At 41.5% G+C, this 20,771-nt stretch overlaps 1 protein-coding gene across 1 annotated transcript in view; it reads left to right on the forward strand.

The window, feature by feature from the left end:
• Positions 1 to 15,493, forward strand: part of LOC134288673 (uncharacterized) — a 130,802-nt gene extending 115,309 nt beyond the window's left edge. The window contains exon 10 of the mRNA XM_062854217.1: positions 15,295 to 15,493. Coding sequence (XP_062710201.1) covers positions 15,295 to 15,493 — 199 coding nt within the window. The remainder of the gene's footprint in view (positions 1 to 15,294) is intronic.
• Positions 15,494 to 20,771: the final 5,278 nt, after the last annotated feature.

Here is a 20,771-nt window from a genome sequence, read left to right on the forward strand (position 1 = left end):
AAGAAAACAGACTGAGCGCAGAGAAAACACAGACAAAACAATTACAGAACTCAAACAGAACATAGCAGAACAACCACAGAACCAGACACAACGCAGATAGAAGTCAGACAGGTAACCAACAGAAATAGACAACACGCATAAAGAACACAAACGGAACACAGGCGGAACTTGGAAAGGACACAGATGGAATGCAGACAGAATACAGATAGAACACAAACAAAACGCAGACCGGACTTACCCCAAGTCTCTACTAGAAATCTTGCCATTTTGGTGCCAGAAAAGAAAACGTTATAGAAATGTTCAACACCGCTGATATCCTTAAAAACGGCGAATAAACATTTCTTTCATGACACATATGTTCGGAAAAAGGCAAGACATTTCTGTCTAGTGGAAACATCGTCGGGTTAGATAAGACACAGTCAGAACTCAGGTGACAGACAGAGCACAGGTAAACATAGCTGGACATACAGAAAACACGGATTGAGCTCAAAAAAATCACATGCACAAAGTGGACAGAACACATACAAAACAAGATACAGAATTCAGATAAGACGCAGTGGAAGACAGCAATATTTGAGGAAGAACCCAAACACGTGCACATGATACATACATAACAGAGGTAGAACACGGACAGAATACATACAAAAGACATATAGAACAATAACTACAGACAGAACTCAGAAGAGCACTGACATATCACAGTAATTACAAAGAGGACAGAACACATACAGAAAACCCACAGAATAATGTAGAACACAGGAAGAAGATTCAAACAAAACACAGATCGAATATGGACAGCACGTAGATACATGGTAGACAGATCACAGACAAGATTCAAACACATACAAGGAACAGAGAGATCACAAACAGAACAAATAACATAGACAAAATTCAGATAGAAAGCTGCAGGTCACCAACATACCACAGAAAGAGCACAAATAAAACACAGAAGAAACAGACAAATACGAAAAGAACACACTTAAAGACAGACAAAATACAAACCGAAAATAGACAGATAAAGAACAAAGACTGAAAAAAGACCGAGTTAGCATTAAAAACACAATCAAAATGAAAACAGAACACAGACAAAACGCAGACAGAAAACAATCAGAACCCCGACGAAACGTCGATAGAATACAGGGAAATCATGAACAGTGCTTAGATAATACAGATAGAATTCAGAAGAACACTGAAGTATCACAGACAGCATACAGAACAGGGAAAACACGTTGACAGACTAAAAACATAAATCAGATAAAAAAAACTCAGAACGAAGGAAAATAACATAGCACAGGTATAACATAGACAGAACTTATCAGAGCAAACACAGAATCAGCCAAAATACAGACAGAACACAGACAGATAGCAGCCAGAAATTAAAAAGCACATAGACAGAACATACAAGAAAGGCAGATAAACTACAGAAAGAAACACGTTCACAGAACACAGATACAACATAGAGAAAACAAAAACAAAATGCAGAACTTAGATAGATAGATACATACAGAACATAGCCAGACAGAACACAGATAAAAATCAGGATACGCATAAAACACAGATAAAACGCAGATGGAACTCAGACAGATCACAGAATACAGAGAAACTGTGATAACAGAAAAATAAACTGCGGATCAAACACATATGGAAAACAAACATACACCGAAACCTTAAATTAGGTAGCGTAACTTAAATAGAATTTGAGTGTGTTCAAAACAGTTGGAGTATTTGATTAGGGATAAGGTTAGTTTACGGAAAATAGGCAGCGAGGGGTCTCCAGTTAGCCTAGTGGTTAAGGCTATGGATCGCTAATCCGAAGACGGCGGGTTTGATTCTCGTTCCGGTGGGGAACATTTTCTCGACTCCCTTGGCATAGTGCATCATTGTACTTGCCACACAATATACAAATCATTCAATGGCAGGCAAAGAAAACCCTTTTATTAATAACTGTAGAAGTGTTCTAAGATCACTAAATTGAAGAGAAGCAGGCCAAGTTCCAATGCGAACGTCGAGTCATAAAGAAGAAAAAGAAGGCAGCGAGTGGAGTTAAGACGAGTTAAAAACGTGAGCGATATGTGAGGCATGGGACTATTAAAGGTTCCCTAGAGCTTTTCTGAGCCCAAGTCATTGGGTTTGTATGAATAACTTGTGTGTTTGAATGAAATTCATGCTTGCACAACCTAATGCTACTATGTACTCTCAGGTGTTGTTTATTGTAGCGTTGGGCAATTTTGAATCCATGTTCACAACATCGATGTTTTTGTTCCGATTAATCTTTTTGAATCGATGTTGAAGCCCCACAAAATCGGCCGAATCGATTTTTTACATTCGATTTTTCCTTTGATTAAAAAATATTCTTTTTTTAGAGTACATTGTAGAATTTTACCATTCATAAATTTACATATAATCTAGGGTCCACTAGGGTCGAGGTATACTTGTATATCTCAGGTTTCTTGGAAAATCAGTCCTTACAATTTTTTTTAAAATTTGTATGGATCGTAGACTTTGGCCAGACTCCCCTCCCCCAAAAAAGTCTACGTGGTTTATAAACAGCCTCCAGGAGTCTAAGTGAATCTTTCTCCAGATTCTGAAGGAATCCTTCTTATGGTCTAGAGAGTCCCTTTTAGGGTTCTAGCGCATCCTTTTCAGGATTGCCATCTTCAGGATGTCCATCTCTGGGTTCCGAACATTTTTGCCTTTCTCGTACACCAAGGGGTACCGAAAGGCTATATGTTCACTCCAAAAACGAAAATTTGATAGAGCCTCCGGAGGGGTCAAGTCTTATATACCAATCGACTCAGCTCGACGAATTAAGGTGATGTCTGTGTGTGTGTATGTGTGTGTGTGTGTGTATGTGTGTGTGTGTATGTGTGTGTACAAAAAAACTCACATCACTTTTTGGCAGTAAACCTCATCCGATTTCAATGACCGACGGTTCATTCGACGCGGAATCTGGTCCCATTGTTTCCTATTGAAAATGGTTCGGATCGGTTCAGCCGTTCCGGAGATATGGCCATTTAGGTGTTCCGGAACGGTACCCCAGGAAGGGACCAGATATGAAAATGCATCAAACCTATGCATGCGACACATCAAACCACGGCTTTTTCGATAACCTGATGAGCGGTAAGCAGAAAAATAGTCTAAGACCATATCTGAACCGGTAGTGTTCCGGAACCGGTTCCGGGTGTCCCGCCGGACGTGGCAAATATCAAAGTGAACCAAACCCATGCATGAGACACATCAAACCACGGCATTTTCGATAACCTGATGGATAATGAGCAGGAAAATAGTCTCAGACCATATCTGAACCGGTAGTGTTCCCGAACCGGTTCTGGGCGTCCCGCTGGAAGTGGCCAAATATACAATTGTACCAAACCCATGCAAGCGACACATCAAACCACGGCATTTTCGATAACCTGATGAGCGGTAAGCAGAAAAATAGTCTCAGATCATATCTGAACCAGTAGTGTTCCGAAACCGGTTCTAGGCGTCCCGCTGGAAGTGGCCAAATATACAATTGAACCAAACCCATGCATGCGGCACATCAAACCACGGCATTTTCGATGACCTGATGGATAATGAGCAGGAAAATCATCTCAGACCATACCTGAACCGGTAGTGTTCCGGAACCGGTTCTAGGCGTCCCGCTGGAAGTGGCCAAATATACAATTGAACCAAACCCATACATGCGACACATCAAACCATGGCATTTTCGATGACCTGATGGACAATGAGCAGGAAAACCATCTCAGATCATACCTGAACCAGTAGTGTTCCGGAACCCGTTCCGGGGTTCCCGCCGAAGTGGTTAAATCTGAAAGAGAAACAAACCCGTACATGCGTCACATCAAATAGCGGCTTTTTAGATTACCTAATGAACGGCCAGCAAGTGTTTCGGAATCGGGTTTGAGTGGCCGGAAGAGGCCAAATGTAAAAGTGAACCAAATCCAGGCATGGTGGAGCCTCGTAGCCGTGCGGTTAGGGTCACCAAGCTTCTAATCGCACCATGCTATGGGGTGAGGGTTCGATTCCCGCTCCGGGCGATGAAACTTTTCGTGAGAATAGTTTCTTCTCCGTATCCACTGGTGCATGCTCCGTGTGTCCCTTGTCTAGTGTTAAGTTTCTTTCAGTCGGTGCAGCCTCTGGCTGAAGACGGTGTCCGCGTCTTTTTTTTTTTTTTATCAAATCGTGGCTTTTGCGATAACCTGATGAACAGTTAGCTAGAAAATAGCCTTACGTCACTGGTAGTGGTCCGGAATTGGTTCAGAGAGTCCCGTCGAAATTGTCAAACCCTGCATGTGACACCTTCAATTTGCAGCGTTTTTGGTTAACCGATGAGCAGTTAACAAGACAATAATGTTAGACCATATTTGGTTCAGCCGGTAGTTAACCGGAATCAGATCCGGGTAGTAAATGTAAAATTTAACCAAACCCATGGATGCGGTACATCAAATCACGACCAGTCTTGTAAACATTCGACACTTTTTACTACCTTCATTTCGTTGCCGCAGTCGGGTGTCAGTCGGCTTTGTTACATTCGTGCGCTATCGTTACCTCTTACCTACACACAACACGAGCAGTAGAACGAAGACTGGTCACGACTTATCGACAACCTGATGGAAAAATAGGGTCAGACCACATTAGATTCCCGGTAGTGTTGCGGGTTCAGCTGTGGCTTCGAAAGTGGTTAGAAGTAAAAGTGAAGCAAACCCATTCATGCGATATATCAAATCGCGGTGATTAGGTAAAGGTGAATAAGTAGCAATAAAATATTCTCAGACCATGATTGGGACAACCGGTAGTGTCATGGTCCACGACTCATGGAATCAGATCCGGCTATCCCACCGGAAATTACCAAGTATAAAAATGAACCAAACCCATACATACGACACATCAGATCGCATATTTTTTGATAATCTAATGAACGTTTAGCAAGAAAATAGCCTTAGATCACATTAGAGACTAGGGAGCGTCCATAAATTACGTCACGCAAAAATTGCCCATTTTCAACCCCCCCCCCCTCCCCCCTATGTCACACTTTTTGTATGGGAGCTCTGAAAATTTTGTATGGATTGTCACACTTTACTGAACCCCCCCTCCCCCCTAAAAGCGTGACGTAATTTATGGACGTTCCCCTAGCTGTTGTGTAGCAGAACCAACGTTCATGTGAAAAATTAAATCGTGGCTTTGTTTAATGGCCTGATAAACATTAGGTATAACAGTGACATAGGTCTAAGTTCTCATATATGAGAACAAAATATAAACAAAACTAAAGCGATCTCATCAAATCGTACCATTTCAGAATCAAGTTATAGCAGGATTGGTCAACGTTGAATGGAAAAATGAGAGTTTGATCGCATAAACAGAAGATGGTGGCTGTTTTAAGGAATTTTGAGCTCCAAAACTATGTAAAACAAGTGTATTTGGTATGGGAAATTTGTTTGGAGTCCACCAGAGTATCCAAAATAGCGGTCCAAAGTCCAAGATAATGGCCCAGTATTCAAATTAGTGCCTATTCTATAGGATTTTTAATTCTTGCGTTATGGGCATATTTTGTATGTAAATATGTCCAGAATTCAAAATTTGTATCAGAAAACCCAAGCTGTGCGCTGTTTCACAAGGTCTGCAATATGACTATAGTTTGAATGGGGAAGAATGCCGGTTTCGTCCAAAACTGGTAACCAGAAAATCATAAACGACATGCCAAAATTCAATACGGCGACTATTTTATGTAATTTTAGGTGCAGAGTCCAAAAATGAATACCAGAACATCCAAGATGGTGTCTCAATGTTCAAGATGGCGGTTAGTTTAGTTGGGATAGATATCCGGAGTCATAAAATGATGACCGAAAAATCTAAAATGACGTTTCAAAATTTTGCGGCTTCATGACGCTTGTTTGGTTTGAGTTTTGGATCGTTGTCTTATATTTTCTGAATATTGGATGTTATGCTAATATAAAATGTATCCATATTGAGTAGATTTAGCAAGCAGTTTTCATTTTGTATTTATGTCAATGTCATCTACATGTCGCTCGAGTTTTGTTGAAAGGATATTTTAAAGCACGAGAAAGGCACCATCACCGCTAGGTGGATTAATTAGGGTTTTTTAGAATCCCTATCAAGATTCTAGATGAATATTTTTTAATAATGTGGAAGATCCCCACTTAGGATCCCTCTCAGGGTTCTGGGGCAATCTGTTTCAGAATTCTATTGGGATGTCTGCAGGATAATTTCTCTCAGGATTCTAGGAGAATCCCTCTCAGGATTCTGGAAGAATCCGGCAGGGAGCTCTGGGGAAATCCATCTAAGCATTCTGGGAGAATCCCGGAAAAAAAAAACTTCTGAGACAATCCATCACAGCAGTGCTTCCCAAACTATGTGCCGCGAACCTTTCTCAGGTGCGCCGCAGGATTTTGACTTTTGTGACGAAACAAAAAAAAACAAACTCTTTATTTGTATTGCGGAACACCTTTAATTTTTGCCTTTCTCGTACACTAAGTGTACTGGAAAGGCTATATGTTCACTTCAAAAATGACTTTTTGATAGAAGGCCCGGAGGGTCAAGTCATATATACCAATCAACTCAGCTCGACGAATTGAGGTGATGTCTGTGTGTATGTATGTGTGTATGTGTGTGTGTGTGTATGTGTGTATGTGTGTGGACAAAAAAACTCACATCACTTTTTGGCAGTAAACCTCAACCGATTTTAATGACCGACGGTTCATTCAACGCGTAATCTGGTCCTATTGTTTCCTATTGAAAATGGTTCGGATCGGTCCAGCCGTTCCGGAGTTATGGCCCTTTAGGTGTTCCGGAACGGTACCCCTCGAAGGGGCCAGACATGAAAATGATACAAACCCATGCATGCGACTCATCAAACCACGGCATTTTCGATTATCTGATGAACGGAAAGCAGGAAAATAGGCTAAGACCATATCTGAACCAGTAATGTTCCGGAACCGGTTCCGGATGTCCCGCCGGAAGTGGCCAAATATAAAAGTGAACACAACCCATTCATGCGACACATCAAACAGCGGCATTTTCGTTAATCTGATGAACGGTTAGTAGGCAAACAGTTTTAGACCATATCTGAACCGGAAGTCTTCCGGAACCGATTCCGGATGTCCCGACGGAAGTGGCCAAATATAAAAGTGAACCAAACCATGCATACAACACATCAGAGTGCGGCTTTTTTGATAACATATTGAAAGGTTAGCAAGAAACTAGTCTCTGACCATAGCTGAACCGGTAGTGTTCCGGAACCGGTTCCGGATGTCCAACCGGAAGTGGCAAAATATAAGAATGAACCAAACTCATGCATGCGACACATCAAACAGCAGCATTTTCGGTAACCTGATAAACGGTTAGCAAGAAAATTGTCTCAGACAAAATTTGGGACAACAGGGCCCCTAGAAGGGGTAAAATTGGGCCAATTTCAATTAGGCTATATTATTGTCAAAATTGAAGTTGAAGCATTTATATTTTTAACAATCCTAAACAACATAAAACTGAACGTGTCTTCTGAATTCAACATTGATTTAGAGCTAAAATATTGTTGTAACGACCTACAAAGGGATGGACTATGCAGTTTTGGCCCAATGACACCCCCACTGACGGTAAGACTTAAAATGAAGAAATGGTCGCAGTATTCATATATGCAAGAGAATAAAATCGTGGCCAAAGCAATCTCATCAAATCACACCATTTTAAATTCATGTGGTGCACAGTGGTCCAGATTTGAAATATCTGGCAAAAAATGGCCAAATCATAGTAGTCTGCCAGTTTCAGCGTAAATGAATAAGGTTTCAGTATTTTTAAGATCTCAATTTCATTTTTATGGCATTTTCATTATTTTTCGATATCTTCGAACGAAGTCCGAACAAAATAACTGTTTTTCATACAATTTGACTAATGTTTTGGCAGCTCTTCGCACTCGTTCAAACTCGTTTATGTTCATTATCAAAAATTCAATATTTTCCATCAACAGCTACTCAGTATCGTAACAAAATACAACATCAATATTTTCAAATTCTTTAAAAGCTATTCAATGATCATGACATTATAGACGAGTGCTCGATATACTGTAACCCATGAGATACATGTTCAAAAATTGTCGCATCAACACTGAATAAAGTTTTTCCAATCTCCTTTTGCGTCTCAAATAACTGTGCACAATTTGGGTACGGCTGGTTGATCCCTCGCTCTTCTCATTGCAATTTAATATTGAATGGAAAATTTCCATTTTCTGCATTTTTTTTTTTTTCATTAGGTCAAATTTTACATGAATTGTATTGAGCGTATAAGTATTCTCAGGATCGGCACGGAAAGATCATGTGTACATATTCGACGAGAAAGGCACTACCACCACTAGGTGGATTAATCTGGGTTTTTATATTAGTAAAACTAGTGTCGCTCACATTTTTTTGCCTTTCTCGTGCACCAAGGCGTACCGAAAGGCTATATGTTCACTCCATAAACGAAAATTGGATAGAGCCCCCGGAGAGGTCAAGTCTTATATACCAATCGACTCAGCTCGACGAGTTGAAATGATGTCTGTGTGTATGTATGTGTGTGTGTGTATGTGTACAAAAAGGTCACCTCATTTTTAAATAGTAAATATAATCCAATTTCAACGACCAATGGTTCATTCGACGCGGTATATTGTCCCATTGTTTCCTATTGAAAATGGTTCAGATCGGCCCAGCCGTTCCGGAGTTATGGCCATTTAGGTGTTCCGGACCGGTACCCCAGGAAGGGGCCAGATATGAAAATGCAACAAACCAATGCATGCGACCCATCAAACCATGGCATTTTCGATTATCTTATGATCGGTAAGCAGGAAAATAGTCGCAGACTATATCTGAACCAGTAGTGTTCCGGAACCGGTTCCGGGTGTTCCGCCGGAAGTGGCCAAATATAAAAGTGAACCAAACCCATGCATGCGACACATCAAATTGCCGCTTTTCCTATGACCTGATGAATGATTAACAGGAAAATAGTCTCACTGAGCCGGTAGCATGCCGGAACCGGTTCCGGATGTCCCGCCGGAAGTGACCAAATATAAAAGTGAACTAAATTCATGCATGCGACACATCAAATCGCCGCTTTTCCTATGACCTGATGAATGGTAAATAGGAAAATAGTCTCACTGAATCGGTAGCATTCCGGAACCGGTTCCGGGTGTCCCGCCGGAAGTGGCCAAACATAAAAGTGAACCAAACCCATGCGTGCGACACATCAAACCGCCGCTTTTCCCATGACCTGATGAACGGCAAACAGGAAAATAGCCTCACTGAACCGGTAGCATTCCGGAACCGGTTTCGGGTGTCCACCGGAAGTGGCCAAATATGAAAGTGAAGCAAACTCATACATGCGACACATCAAATTGTGGCCTTTTCAATAACCTAATTGTGCGGTTAGCAAGAAAATAGACTAAGCCCACATTAGAAACTACTTATACACCTGTCTCGCGGAGAGTGGCCGAATGTAAAAAAGAACCAAACCAATATTCGCGACACATCAAATGGCTTTTTAGGTATCCTGATGAACGACTAACAAGAAAAAATATCTCAGATCATAATTGGAAAAACTAGTAGTGTCCCGGAATCGGTTCCGGGGGTTCCTCCGGAAGTGGTCAAATGTGGAAGGAAACCGAACCCCATGCATGCGACACATTAAATCGCGGCTTTTTCGATAACCTAAAGAACGGTTTTAAAAAAAGCCTTAGATTACGTTAAAGGCCACCTGTAGTGTTCCACAACCGGTTCCGTGTGTCCCGCCGGAATTGGTCAAATGTAAAAATGAACCGGTTTAGAGTGTTCTACTGAAAGTGAACCAATATAAAAATGAACCAAACCCATGCTTGCGGTACATCAAATCGCTTTTTTGTCAGTAACCTGATGCATGGATAATGATCAAATAAAGCCTGTATCCGCAATAATCGGGACACAGAAATACAGCTGTAACTCTGTAATGGATACATTAAAGTTGCTCAAATTCGGCCTCGTAACATCGTAAGATGTGTTAATTTCACCTACAAAATTCCATGTGAATCGGTGCAGTACTTTTTGTTGTAGCAATGAAAGAGTAGACTGTGCGCCATTGAATTTTGTACAGCCCCTAGTTGTGCTTGTCAGCGCTGTAACTTAAAAATTTAGCAAAGGAAATGGCTGAAATTTTGAACACATACCTCTTAATCTAAATTTGTTGCATAGGCAAAATTTCAAAAAAATCGACAGCAATTAGTCAGCACCCTTTATTGTTTCGATTGTACTATTGGAAGTACTACACCAAATATCATCAAATTTTGCAGACACAATATACACATAATCAACTACCTTCTGTGAAAATTTCATGAAAATTGGCAGAGAAATGCTAAAGTTATGCATAGTCAAACATCGCATATGAAAAACACGAAAAAAGTTCACTAACACTCACCCCTATCAACACCTGTAGCTTTCAAACCAATTGATAAAAGTGGATGAAATTTTGCAAGAAAGTGTCTCTATAAGTATCATAACTGCTAACAAAATTTCATAATTATCACCACAGAACTTTTAACTGTAGTGTAAAAGAACCATCTACTACGCGAATGAAAATTGGCCATGATTGTACAAAATGCTTTCAACCACGTCTGCTTGTTTTTTATCCACAATTAAAAGTAATGCATCGATTTTTATGAAATTTGGCACAGATAATAAACATCCCAGATCGCTGTTATGAGAATTTCCTCCTTCTCATCCGTCATCAAAGCACAGAGCTTTGTGGCTGATCACTGACTCTAAGGCAAGATTGTTTGCGTCGACGGAATGATCATGAGTACATATTCAACGAGAAACGCACTATTACCACTAGGTGGATTAATCTGGTTTTTTTTTTGTGAGAATCTCTCTCAGTATCCTAGATGAATTTATTTCAAGAATGTGGAAGAACCACTCTTGGAATTCCTCCCAGGATTCTGAGATAATCCCTCTTAGGATGCTGGAAAAATTTGGGAGAATCCCAAGGGAAAGCTTCTCTTAGGATTCTGAGACAATCTATCACGGGATTCTGGGAGAATTCTCCTCGGGGCTTTGAGAAAATCTGTCTCATTGATATGGAGCATTCTCTCTTAGGAAAATACTTAATTGAATTCAGAGAGAATTCCTACCAAGATCGACCAGAAGAGTCTTGCTTTCTTTTCTAGATAATGTCGCTCAGGATTCTGATGTTATCTGTAATCATTTTCAGCAATCTAAAGAAATTTCTCCAATAATTCTAGAATTCACAATTCTGGAGGAGTCTCTTTGAAGACCTTGGTGGAGTTTCTCTCAGCAGTGTGTGGGAATTCATCTCTGTACTATATTGCAATAATTCGCAGATTTCTGGTTCTGGGGAATCTCAGGATCTCAGGATTTTTCTGTTGATTCAAAAACAATAAATTTCTTTTTGTTTCAGAATACACTGTCTCAACGGTTTTTCCATTATCGAATCAGAGTCGCGAAATGTTGGATGTGCAAGCTCAACTTTTAATATTGAATTATTGTTATTAATTAAGACAAACAAAACCTACAATGAACTTGAACTACATGCAGTAAACGAACCGTTTCATAATATAATTTTGTAATATTTTAAAATATCGAATCGATGTGAAAACATCGATTCAAAGCATTAGATTAAATCGGTGAATCGATTCTGCTGATCCGATTCGAATCGATTCACAAAAATCGATGTCGCAGCCAGATTTGCCCAGTGCTAGTTCAATGTCTGTTTGAGAATCTCCAAGAACTCTCAAGAACTGAGTATGAGTTATCTTATCAACAAGCGTAATCAGTCTGGAACGCCTCGATGCCCATGTGAAACCGCCTAAAGCGCCTCCGAAACCCCCGCAAAAACCTTCGTGAAACATGCCTGAGAGCCCATGAAGTCCCCTAAAAACCCTCAGAAAAGTTCTAAAACGCATTTAAATGCCTTGAAATACCCATGAAACACCCATAAAACGTAACTTAGATCCAGTGAAGGCCTTTTGAACCCTTCTGAAACCCCCAGAACCGCCATACAATGCCTTGAAACACATTAAAACACTTCTGGTACCACCCCTCCTAAAATCCTCCAGCGAAACCTACCCATGAGCCTGTGAACCCTCCAAGACCTCTCTGAAACCTTTTGAAACGCCCTGAATGCTTTAAAACTTTTTGAAACGTTTCTAAAACCTCTATGGATCCCTCGGGAAAATCGCATGAGAGCATGAAACTTTCGGAGGACCTGAAAACCCCGTAAAACTTGTAAAGCCCCCTAAAACCCCTCTGAAACCTTCTGAAACGTCCTGTACCAAAGGCCTTAAACCACATTGAAACGCCTTTGGTACCCCCCTGAAAACCCCTGTGAAACTCAGCTGAGACACAGAAAACAGAAATCCAATTCCAATCTGAATTTTGTGTTAAAAATATTTCATCAGCAACACCAGTGACAGTATTGTAGCGCTACAGTCAATGAACAGCTCATACTAATATTATTCACCACCTGAAATGCTTCAAATCACCATTGAATGTAGCAATATGATGTTTGGCGGCGTTAGTGTTTTCAACGAGTAATGGCTTGCATCCCTACTCAAGTAAGGATTAAAATCCTTACACAACTTTCTGAATAGAATTTATTCTAGTCCGGGTGTTTGTTCTTTGTGCCTGAGAGCCTGAGAAGCCCGCTAAGATTCCTTCGAAACCTTCTGAAGCACCCTGGAATAGTTTTAAAACGCGTTGAAACGTCTCTGAAATCCCCCCATACCCCCAATAAACTCCCTTAAAAGTCCTCTGAAACTAATGGGATAGGATCGACTGTGATGCTAATTTGGGGAATATTGCTTGGCTTTCAGACGTGGTCGGGGCTCTGCTAAACCGAACCAAAGACCATTTTTTGAAAAATTGAGTTTTCTTAACCATTAAGTGAAGAAAATGATTATCTTCCTTCCCTGTAAAAATCCAGTAATTCTGACAGCTCTTCGTGGAGTAAATTCAAAATTTCTGTTTGGCAAAACATACAAAACATCATTTTGCATCCAACCAAAGTGAACTGTAAACCATTCGATAGAATCAGCGAAATATTTTAGTTTTGGTCCAGGTGATGAACATTTCAAGTTCTCCTCATCGCCGTCAGATTTCTAACTTCTAACCGACTCATAGCAACAATCGGTGAGAGAAATGAACACGTTATTAGAAATATGGGTGTGGGAAGAATCAATTATGTTTCGATGGCGCTGATTGCCATTTTTCCAAATCACATTCAGCCAGACCGAACCAAGTCCACAGCATTTAAGAATCAATTTATTCTCAACAATACAAAAACCAACTGGTTTTTAATACCAGCGTTATATCGATACACCTCATACTGGTAATTTAACACAGGAGCCGTCATTGAACAACAAGCCTAATTAGATTAGCACAGCTTGAAAAAAAATCAAACACTTGGTTCGCTTAAGGTGAATCGGGACGCTGTGTTATTTTTCCTATCTTCCCTCTCTTTCTAACAATTTGCCTCGCGATTTTGAAGATGGTAATCTCGATTTCTATCGCACAGATGAGGCTGAAAAACAATCAGCATATGCACTGCAAGTGAGCATACACAATGATAGATTTTTGTTCCATTATATGAAGTAGAATCTGAGATTACCATCTTAGTAGAAACAGAGCAATGGCGGATATTTCCTTGACCGTCCCGTCCGCCCTTAAGCTGATCGAAAAATGGCGTTTTCATGAAAACCATCCTTGAGAAGAATGTTTAGAACTTGATTCAGACTTAACGACTGACCTTCAGCAAGGTAATATGACCTAGAGGTAACGCGCTTGGTTATCACTCAGATGATCCAAGTTCGAATCTCTTTCTTAATTTTGAAAACTTGTTTGTACTTAGTGCACTTTGGCAGAACATTTTCATGGTTTTCTTCGACCAGCATAAATTTGAAGTACACAAATTGCTCCACATTCACATCTCAGGACCTCAGGGTATTCTTCATTACACCAACAAAGCTTGCCATGAAAATGCTTGACACTTCTGAAGTCATTTTGATAGACCACACACATGCAGGAAAAAGACGGATCATATATTCTACTTTATCGATCTTGTTGCCGTCCTTTACTTGCTCATGTTGCATCTGTCAAAATGACCTGTGAATTGTCAGTCATTTTGAGGTTAGGTTCGTTGGTGTAATAAAGAATGCAAGGACATCGTTTGACATAATCACTCTTGCTCTGTGCCTCCAAATGCACCGCTTATGAAGAAAAAGCATGGGTGGGAAAAGCTTATCTGGGAGGGCTTCCGCCGTTCATATTTCAAACTATTTTGAGACCTTCGTGCTACCATACTATACGCGTCCTTTTTGATTCATGTAAAGGATTGTGAGTGATATCGATTTCAACTTGATAGACGATGAAAAATCGAGATTTTTTACACTGTCCAACTGGTTTCACCTAAAACAAAAAAAAACACATTTAGCCAAACTGAACTATAAACCATTTTCCAATGATTTTGATCAGCCAGAGTGAACTGAGTGCAAAGTACTAAGAAATAAAATGTAATTATATCAATAATTCCAAATAATTTACATGTATTTTTAATTTCTGATGGTTAATGAAGGCTTGTAAGCAGTGTTGAAAAATTCATTTCGTCATATCTAAATTCAATCACCTACAGCTCATTCTAGAAGCTGAACCTGAGAATATGGTATATGGAAAACTTGTGCGGCTAGACCAGTTCTGCAAGAAAGTCACGGAAAAACCGCTATTTTTCGAATATTTAAGGTAAATGTCACGGACTACCTTCGAAAAATGCGAATGATATTCACGGTGAATATCATTTGGCATTTTTCAAAGGTAGTCCGTGATATTTACCATAAATATTCGAAAAATAGCGGTTTTTCCGTGACTTTCTTGCAGAACTGGTCTAGCCGCACAAGTTTTTCATATATCATATTCTCAGGTTCAGCTTCTAAAATGAGCTGTAGGTGATTGAATTTAGATATGACGAAATGAATTTTTCAGCACTGCTTGTAAGTTACATGTATGCGGAAAATTTTCAAATAATCTCCGGTGTTGTTTATTTGTGAGTGGTTGTACTTTAAGTTTAATTATCTCGGAATTATCTTTTTGGCGCTTAGTTCGGTTTAGCAGAACCCCGGCCATTGTATTCTCGCTCAAAACAGATTAAGTTACTGCTGTCTGACGTTCCAAACAAACAAATTTCAGTTCTCCCATCGATGAAGGCAATATACAGTTGCCGAATCCTCGGGTAGAAGTAACTTAATCTGTTTCGACGTGGCCAAAACAGAAGAAAGGTCATCATGATCGACAACGACCTGCCGGAAGAAGAAAGTGATCCGACGAGAAAAACGCCATTATTGCTGATTAAGGTCTATGCCAAGGAGCTGGAGCTGCGCTACCCAGAGTACGAAGCAGCTCACCGAGAAGTGCTGGAAGCGACTCCGATACACAAGTCCTTCGACATCGGATCTAACGGATCTCTTTGAAGGTAACTGTCGCTGAAGCTTTCGCAGTTGGAACCAGCAACTCTCAGATAATCGTCCAGCAAAGCAATTCCCAGCTTCGAAGGGAAGGTGGAAAACTGGCCGATATTTCGGGCGATGTTCGAGAACATTGTCGTGCACAGTAACAAGTCCGACGTCATGAAACTGAACCATCTCGATAAGGCCCTTGTCGGTTACACCTCCGGGTGGATAACGGCGAAGATTATCCAGGACAAATATTTCCAGCAGACGTGGACGAAGCTGAAGGACCATTTCCACAATCCTCTACAAAGATATGTTGAAACTGGTGAAAATGATCAACCGGAACGTCGGTAGTCTGGAGAACCAAGGGATCAAAGTCGATGCGATGTCTGGTTTATTTCTGACAGAGATTGTCGTCCAGCCAGACTAGACGCTATAGCTATGGAAAAGGGCCCAGGAGCACGGTATGCTGCCTGAATTCCACCAAATGTTGAAGTTTTTGCAGAGTGAACGCCAATAAAATTGAATTATCGTGAATGCCAGGTGTTGGAGAGTTTCTTAAACCGCTACCAAACGTCCATTACGAAGGAAGCAAGCTCCAAGCTGTCCATCGTAAAGTCAGTAAGCCAGAAAGTACACGCAGCAATCCCGACAAGCAAGCTCCAGCATTGCCTTCGATCGCTATGCAACGAGGTACATCGCCTCGATGCCCTACGTTCATGAAGCAGCCAACAGCGCAACGCATTGACAAGGTTAAGGAGTTGCGTCTGTGTTTCATAGAACACCAGGCTTCAGCAGTGCAAGAACCTTCCCGGCTAGCGTTAAACACGGCTGTTCTGAACAATCCCGTTGGAGCAGAAGTAGCTCTGGTTAACCTGCGGGACCTTTGCAATACGAAGGTACCTGGTCGTGTACTTCTAAATCTGGATTCTGGTTCTTGAAGCATATGGCAGACCGACTGACGATGTAAAGAGCTCCAATGCTTGTTTCATTACCGAGTGTTGTTTCAGCCAGGACTTGCGCCCATGAGAAGATGACAGAGGCAGTCGAAGCCAGGTAACAGGAGTTATTCCCACTGGCCCAATTGATATGTTGCTTGGCCTATCGCATTTCCTCCTACCGCTCGAATTGGGAAGAATCCAGCAGCGAGAGGACTACCAAATACGCAGTTTCGTTGGTGATGTCAAGGAGTAACAGAGCGATCGCAGCAATGTTGCAGTGCAACAGCAAGCACGCTGTCTGAGACTATGATGCGATTTTGGAAAGTTGAGGAAGGCGACGATGCGATGCAGATCAACCCTCTGTCGGACCAGGAACTATGCGAGAATACGTTTCTGGCTACCCACTGTCGTCGAGACGACACAAGCATGTACGTTGTGTCGCTGCCTTTCCGTGAGTATCCTCCTCAGATAATTGAGAGCTAACCCTGCTCTGCTCTGCTCTGAAACTCCAGTACAATAAGTTCATCAAGGACTTCGAAACCCTAAAACACTGCTGCGAAGTGAGTGAGGAAGAAGACTAGACAAAACACAGGCATAATGCGAACTGAATGCAGCTAGAACAGATCACACAATAAATACAAACACATGCAATGTGCAAACAGATCTCAGAGAGAACAAAGAGCATATACCGAACGCAGCAAGTCACGAACATATAACAATCAGAGGTTGAGGAAAGCAGTGAAACGAGGCCAGAACACATTAAAAAACAAAGAATGCAGACAGAAAACAGGAGGAACACAGGTAAGCAAAACATATTTAGAACAAAGGCTAAATACATAAAAATACAGAGAGAACACAGGTAGAAAACAAAAAGAACGGGAACAAAGTGCAGTCACAACAACAGATCATAGACAGGGCCAGTGAAGAGAATTGTCAGACAAAAGAGGCACAAAACAAGCAACAAAGAAGGCGCGACGATTATTCTTTATCCCTACTGGTAACGGAAATGACATGATCTCGATTTTTTTTGTTGTAGACAAAACGGAAGCTGAATTTGTTGCGTACTTTTCAACTCGTGAATAATCAATTATTACTAACCCAAAATCGAAAATGTTTGATGATAGAGCTTCACCATAGTTGCAGTGTTTACCGACTCGAAGTTACCGCTCGAAAATCACAATGCAAGGCTTAAAAATCTGTAACCTCGTGGTGCACGATCTTTGTCCTATTCCAGTGAATCAAAATTCAACCATCGCGCAACAATAATGACAATGTCGCAACCTGTATTTGTTGCGACAAACAAACCCATGCGACATAAGTTTGTCCCAACTTGAAAATAATGGGATTAACATCGTACACCACGAGTTTAGAGATTTTTAAGCCTTGCATTGCGATTTTCGAACGGTAACTTCGAGTCGGTAAACACTGCAACTCTGGTGAAGCTCTATCACCAAAAAGTTTCGACTTTGGGTTAGCAATAATTGATTATTCACGAGTTGAAAAGTGCGCAACAAATTCAGCTTCCGTTTTGTCTGCAACAAAAAAATTCGAGATCATGTCAATATCTGTTACCAGTAGGGATAAAGAGTAATCGTCGCACCTTCTTTGTTGCTTGTTTTGTGCCTCTTTTGTCTGACAATTCTCTTCACTGTCCTATTCTGTTCAAGTTGGGACGAACCTATGTCGCATTGGGTAGAATTGCGCAACAAATTCAGGTTGGGACATTGTCTTTATTGTTGCGCGATGGTTGAATTTTGATTCACTGGCTGGAAGCGATTCCGCCATTGAAGTGAGAAGAGTAGGACAAAATGTACAAGCAGGCTTGTCCGCACTGAGCGCATGAAAATTCTGCTCTTTGGATTTACACCATCAAGCACATCATAAATTATAAATATATTCATCTCATCAGATAGAAGGATGTTGAAATATTGTAAATGTCATTTCGAACTGTCAAAAAACCGCACCGCAGAGCGACACGGAGCGCGCAAAGAGATTTTCACCCGGGTGAAAACACTCTAGTGAATTTCACTTTGAACGGCCCGTGCGGCGCTGCGGTGCGGTTTTTTGACAGTTCGAAATGACATTTACAATATTTCAACATCCTTCTATCTGATGAGATGAAAAGATTTATAATTTATGATGTGCTTGATGGTGTGAATCCAAAGAGCAGAATTTGCATGCGCTCAGTGCGGACAAGCCTGTGTACAAGTCTTACGAATCTTCACGAAGGTAAGTATGTGCCACTGGCACCGGCAGCCCTCGGATAACCGTTCAGCAACAACCATTGCGAGCTCCAATTCCCAGCTTCGATGGGAAGGTGGAAAACTGGCCGATGTTTCAGGCAAGTACAGTCGTTTTGAGTACAGTCGTGCGCAGCAACGAATCCAACGCCATGAAACTGCACCATCTCGATGAGGCTTTTGTCGGTGACACCTCTGGATGCATAACGGCGAAGATGATCCAGGTCAGTAATTTCCAGTAGACGTGAATGCAGCTTAAGAACCAGTTCGAGAATCACCGTGTGATCATCGATACCCATCTAGTGGGTCTGCTGGAAATGAAATCGAAGCCAGAAAGGAACTACAAGAAGCTGTTGGAGCTGATGAAGATGGTCAACCGGCACGTCAGTGGTCTGGGGTACCAAGGGATCAATATTGATACGCGATGTCTGGTTTCTTGCAGATGAAGATTTTCACGGCCTGACTGGACGACCAGACGTTTCAGCTATGGGAAAGGAAGACAGTAAGCTGCCTGACTTACACCAAACGATGAAGTTTCTGCCGAGCGAATGCTACATGTTGAAGAGGTTCCTTAACCGCCACCAAACGTCCATTACGAAGGCAGGCAGCCAGCTCCAAGCTGTCCATCGTGAAGGCAGCAAGCCTGAAGGTGCACGCTGCAACCCCGACAAGCAAGCTACAGCGTTGTCTCATATTTCTAAACAACGAGGCACATCTCCTCAAACACGGCTGTTCCGAACAACCCCGTTGGAGCAGAAGACAGTAGCTCTAGTAAACGTGAGGGGCCTTTACACGTGTGCTTCTGGATTTTGGTTTATAAAGTGTATAGCAGACCGTCTGGCTATGTCTTCAACGCTTGTTCCATTTACGGAAGTTGGTTCAGCTAGGACTCGCGCTTATGAGATGTTGACAGTGACAGTATAATCCAGATACACTGCCTTCTCAACGATGGTCGAATGTCTTGTGATTCCCAACGTAACCGAGGTATTTCCCATGACCGAGCTGGATATTTCGAAGTGACCGAATCCGATTTCCGCGTTTCTAGCTGATTTCGAGTTCACGGCTGACCAAAATGATATGTTACTTGGCGTATCCAATTTCCTGCGACTACTCAAACTAGGAAGACTCCAGCTGCGAGAGGACTTGCCGGATTGTAACATTGTCACTGCCAGAGACCATGAAGAGGTTTAGGAAGTTAAGGAAGTCAACGATGTTGACCACCTCGCAGACAACGAAGTATGCGAGAAGACGTTTCTGGCTACTCACCGTCGAGACGACCCAGGCAGGTACGTTGTGTCACTGCCTTTCCGTGAGTATTCTCCCCAACTGAGAGACACAACCCATGAAACATTGTTAGGCGTCTTTTTATTTAGAAAAGGTTCATAGTATGATAATAAAACTAAAATTATTAGGTATTAGGCAGAGTGTCTGAAAGCTCATGTATACAAGAATGAGACAGTGTGCCATGTGCTGGTTAAAAATGCGTCTCAAGAAAATTTGTGAGATTTGAGATCATAGCATGCTCATAAAAAATCTTGTGTATGTGCCTCAATGAGACGTCGCGTGAGACTCGTCTCATTGAGAGGCTCGTCAGTAGAAACCTGTTAAAACAAATTGCAACGGAATTATTTTAGAGGACCAGATTAGATAATGTGAACCTGGTTCCACCTCAGAATTAAGGCAGAAACAACAAGATGTATAGTTAGCAGGGGATTAGATTCACTTTACCACGAGCGGCAATGGATAAAGTATGTACAAGCGAGCAGTTTGAATTTTGACGTTAACTGGGGGGGGGATTGAGGCGGTTCGGTATCCCATCCTCACTTTATTGCAGACCATTCGGTAACGCCAACTAGTTGCTACCCTCACGAAACGTCAAATCGCAACCGATGATGGTATTTTGAGGAGAAAACAAAAGAACCTTAGTAAAAACTTCCGTTTCCGCCGATTAACGTTAGGGCCATTTCCCTTCAACTCAAATGACCCTTCATCCCTCTTTGTTGTTCAAACAAAACACGCCCAAAAAGCATCAATACGGAGCACACGAACTGAGGGACTGTTCAATTATTGCATAAGGGTTGATGGGGAGGAGGAGGGGGTTTGAGAAAACTTACGCGT

The sequence above is a fragment of the Aedes albopictus genome, chromosome 1, assembly GCF_035046485.1.
Source record: "Aedes albopictus strain Foshan chromosome 1, AalbF5, whole genome shotgun sequence".
Classification (NCBI taxonomy): Eukaryota; Metazoa; Arthropoda; class Insecta; order Diptera; family Culicidae; genus Aedes; species Aedes albopictus.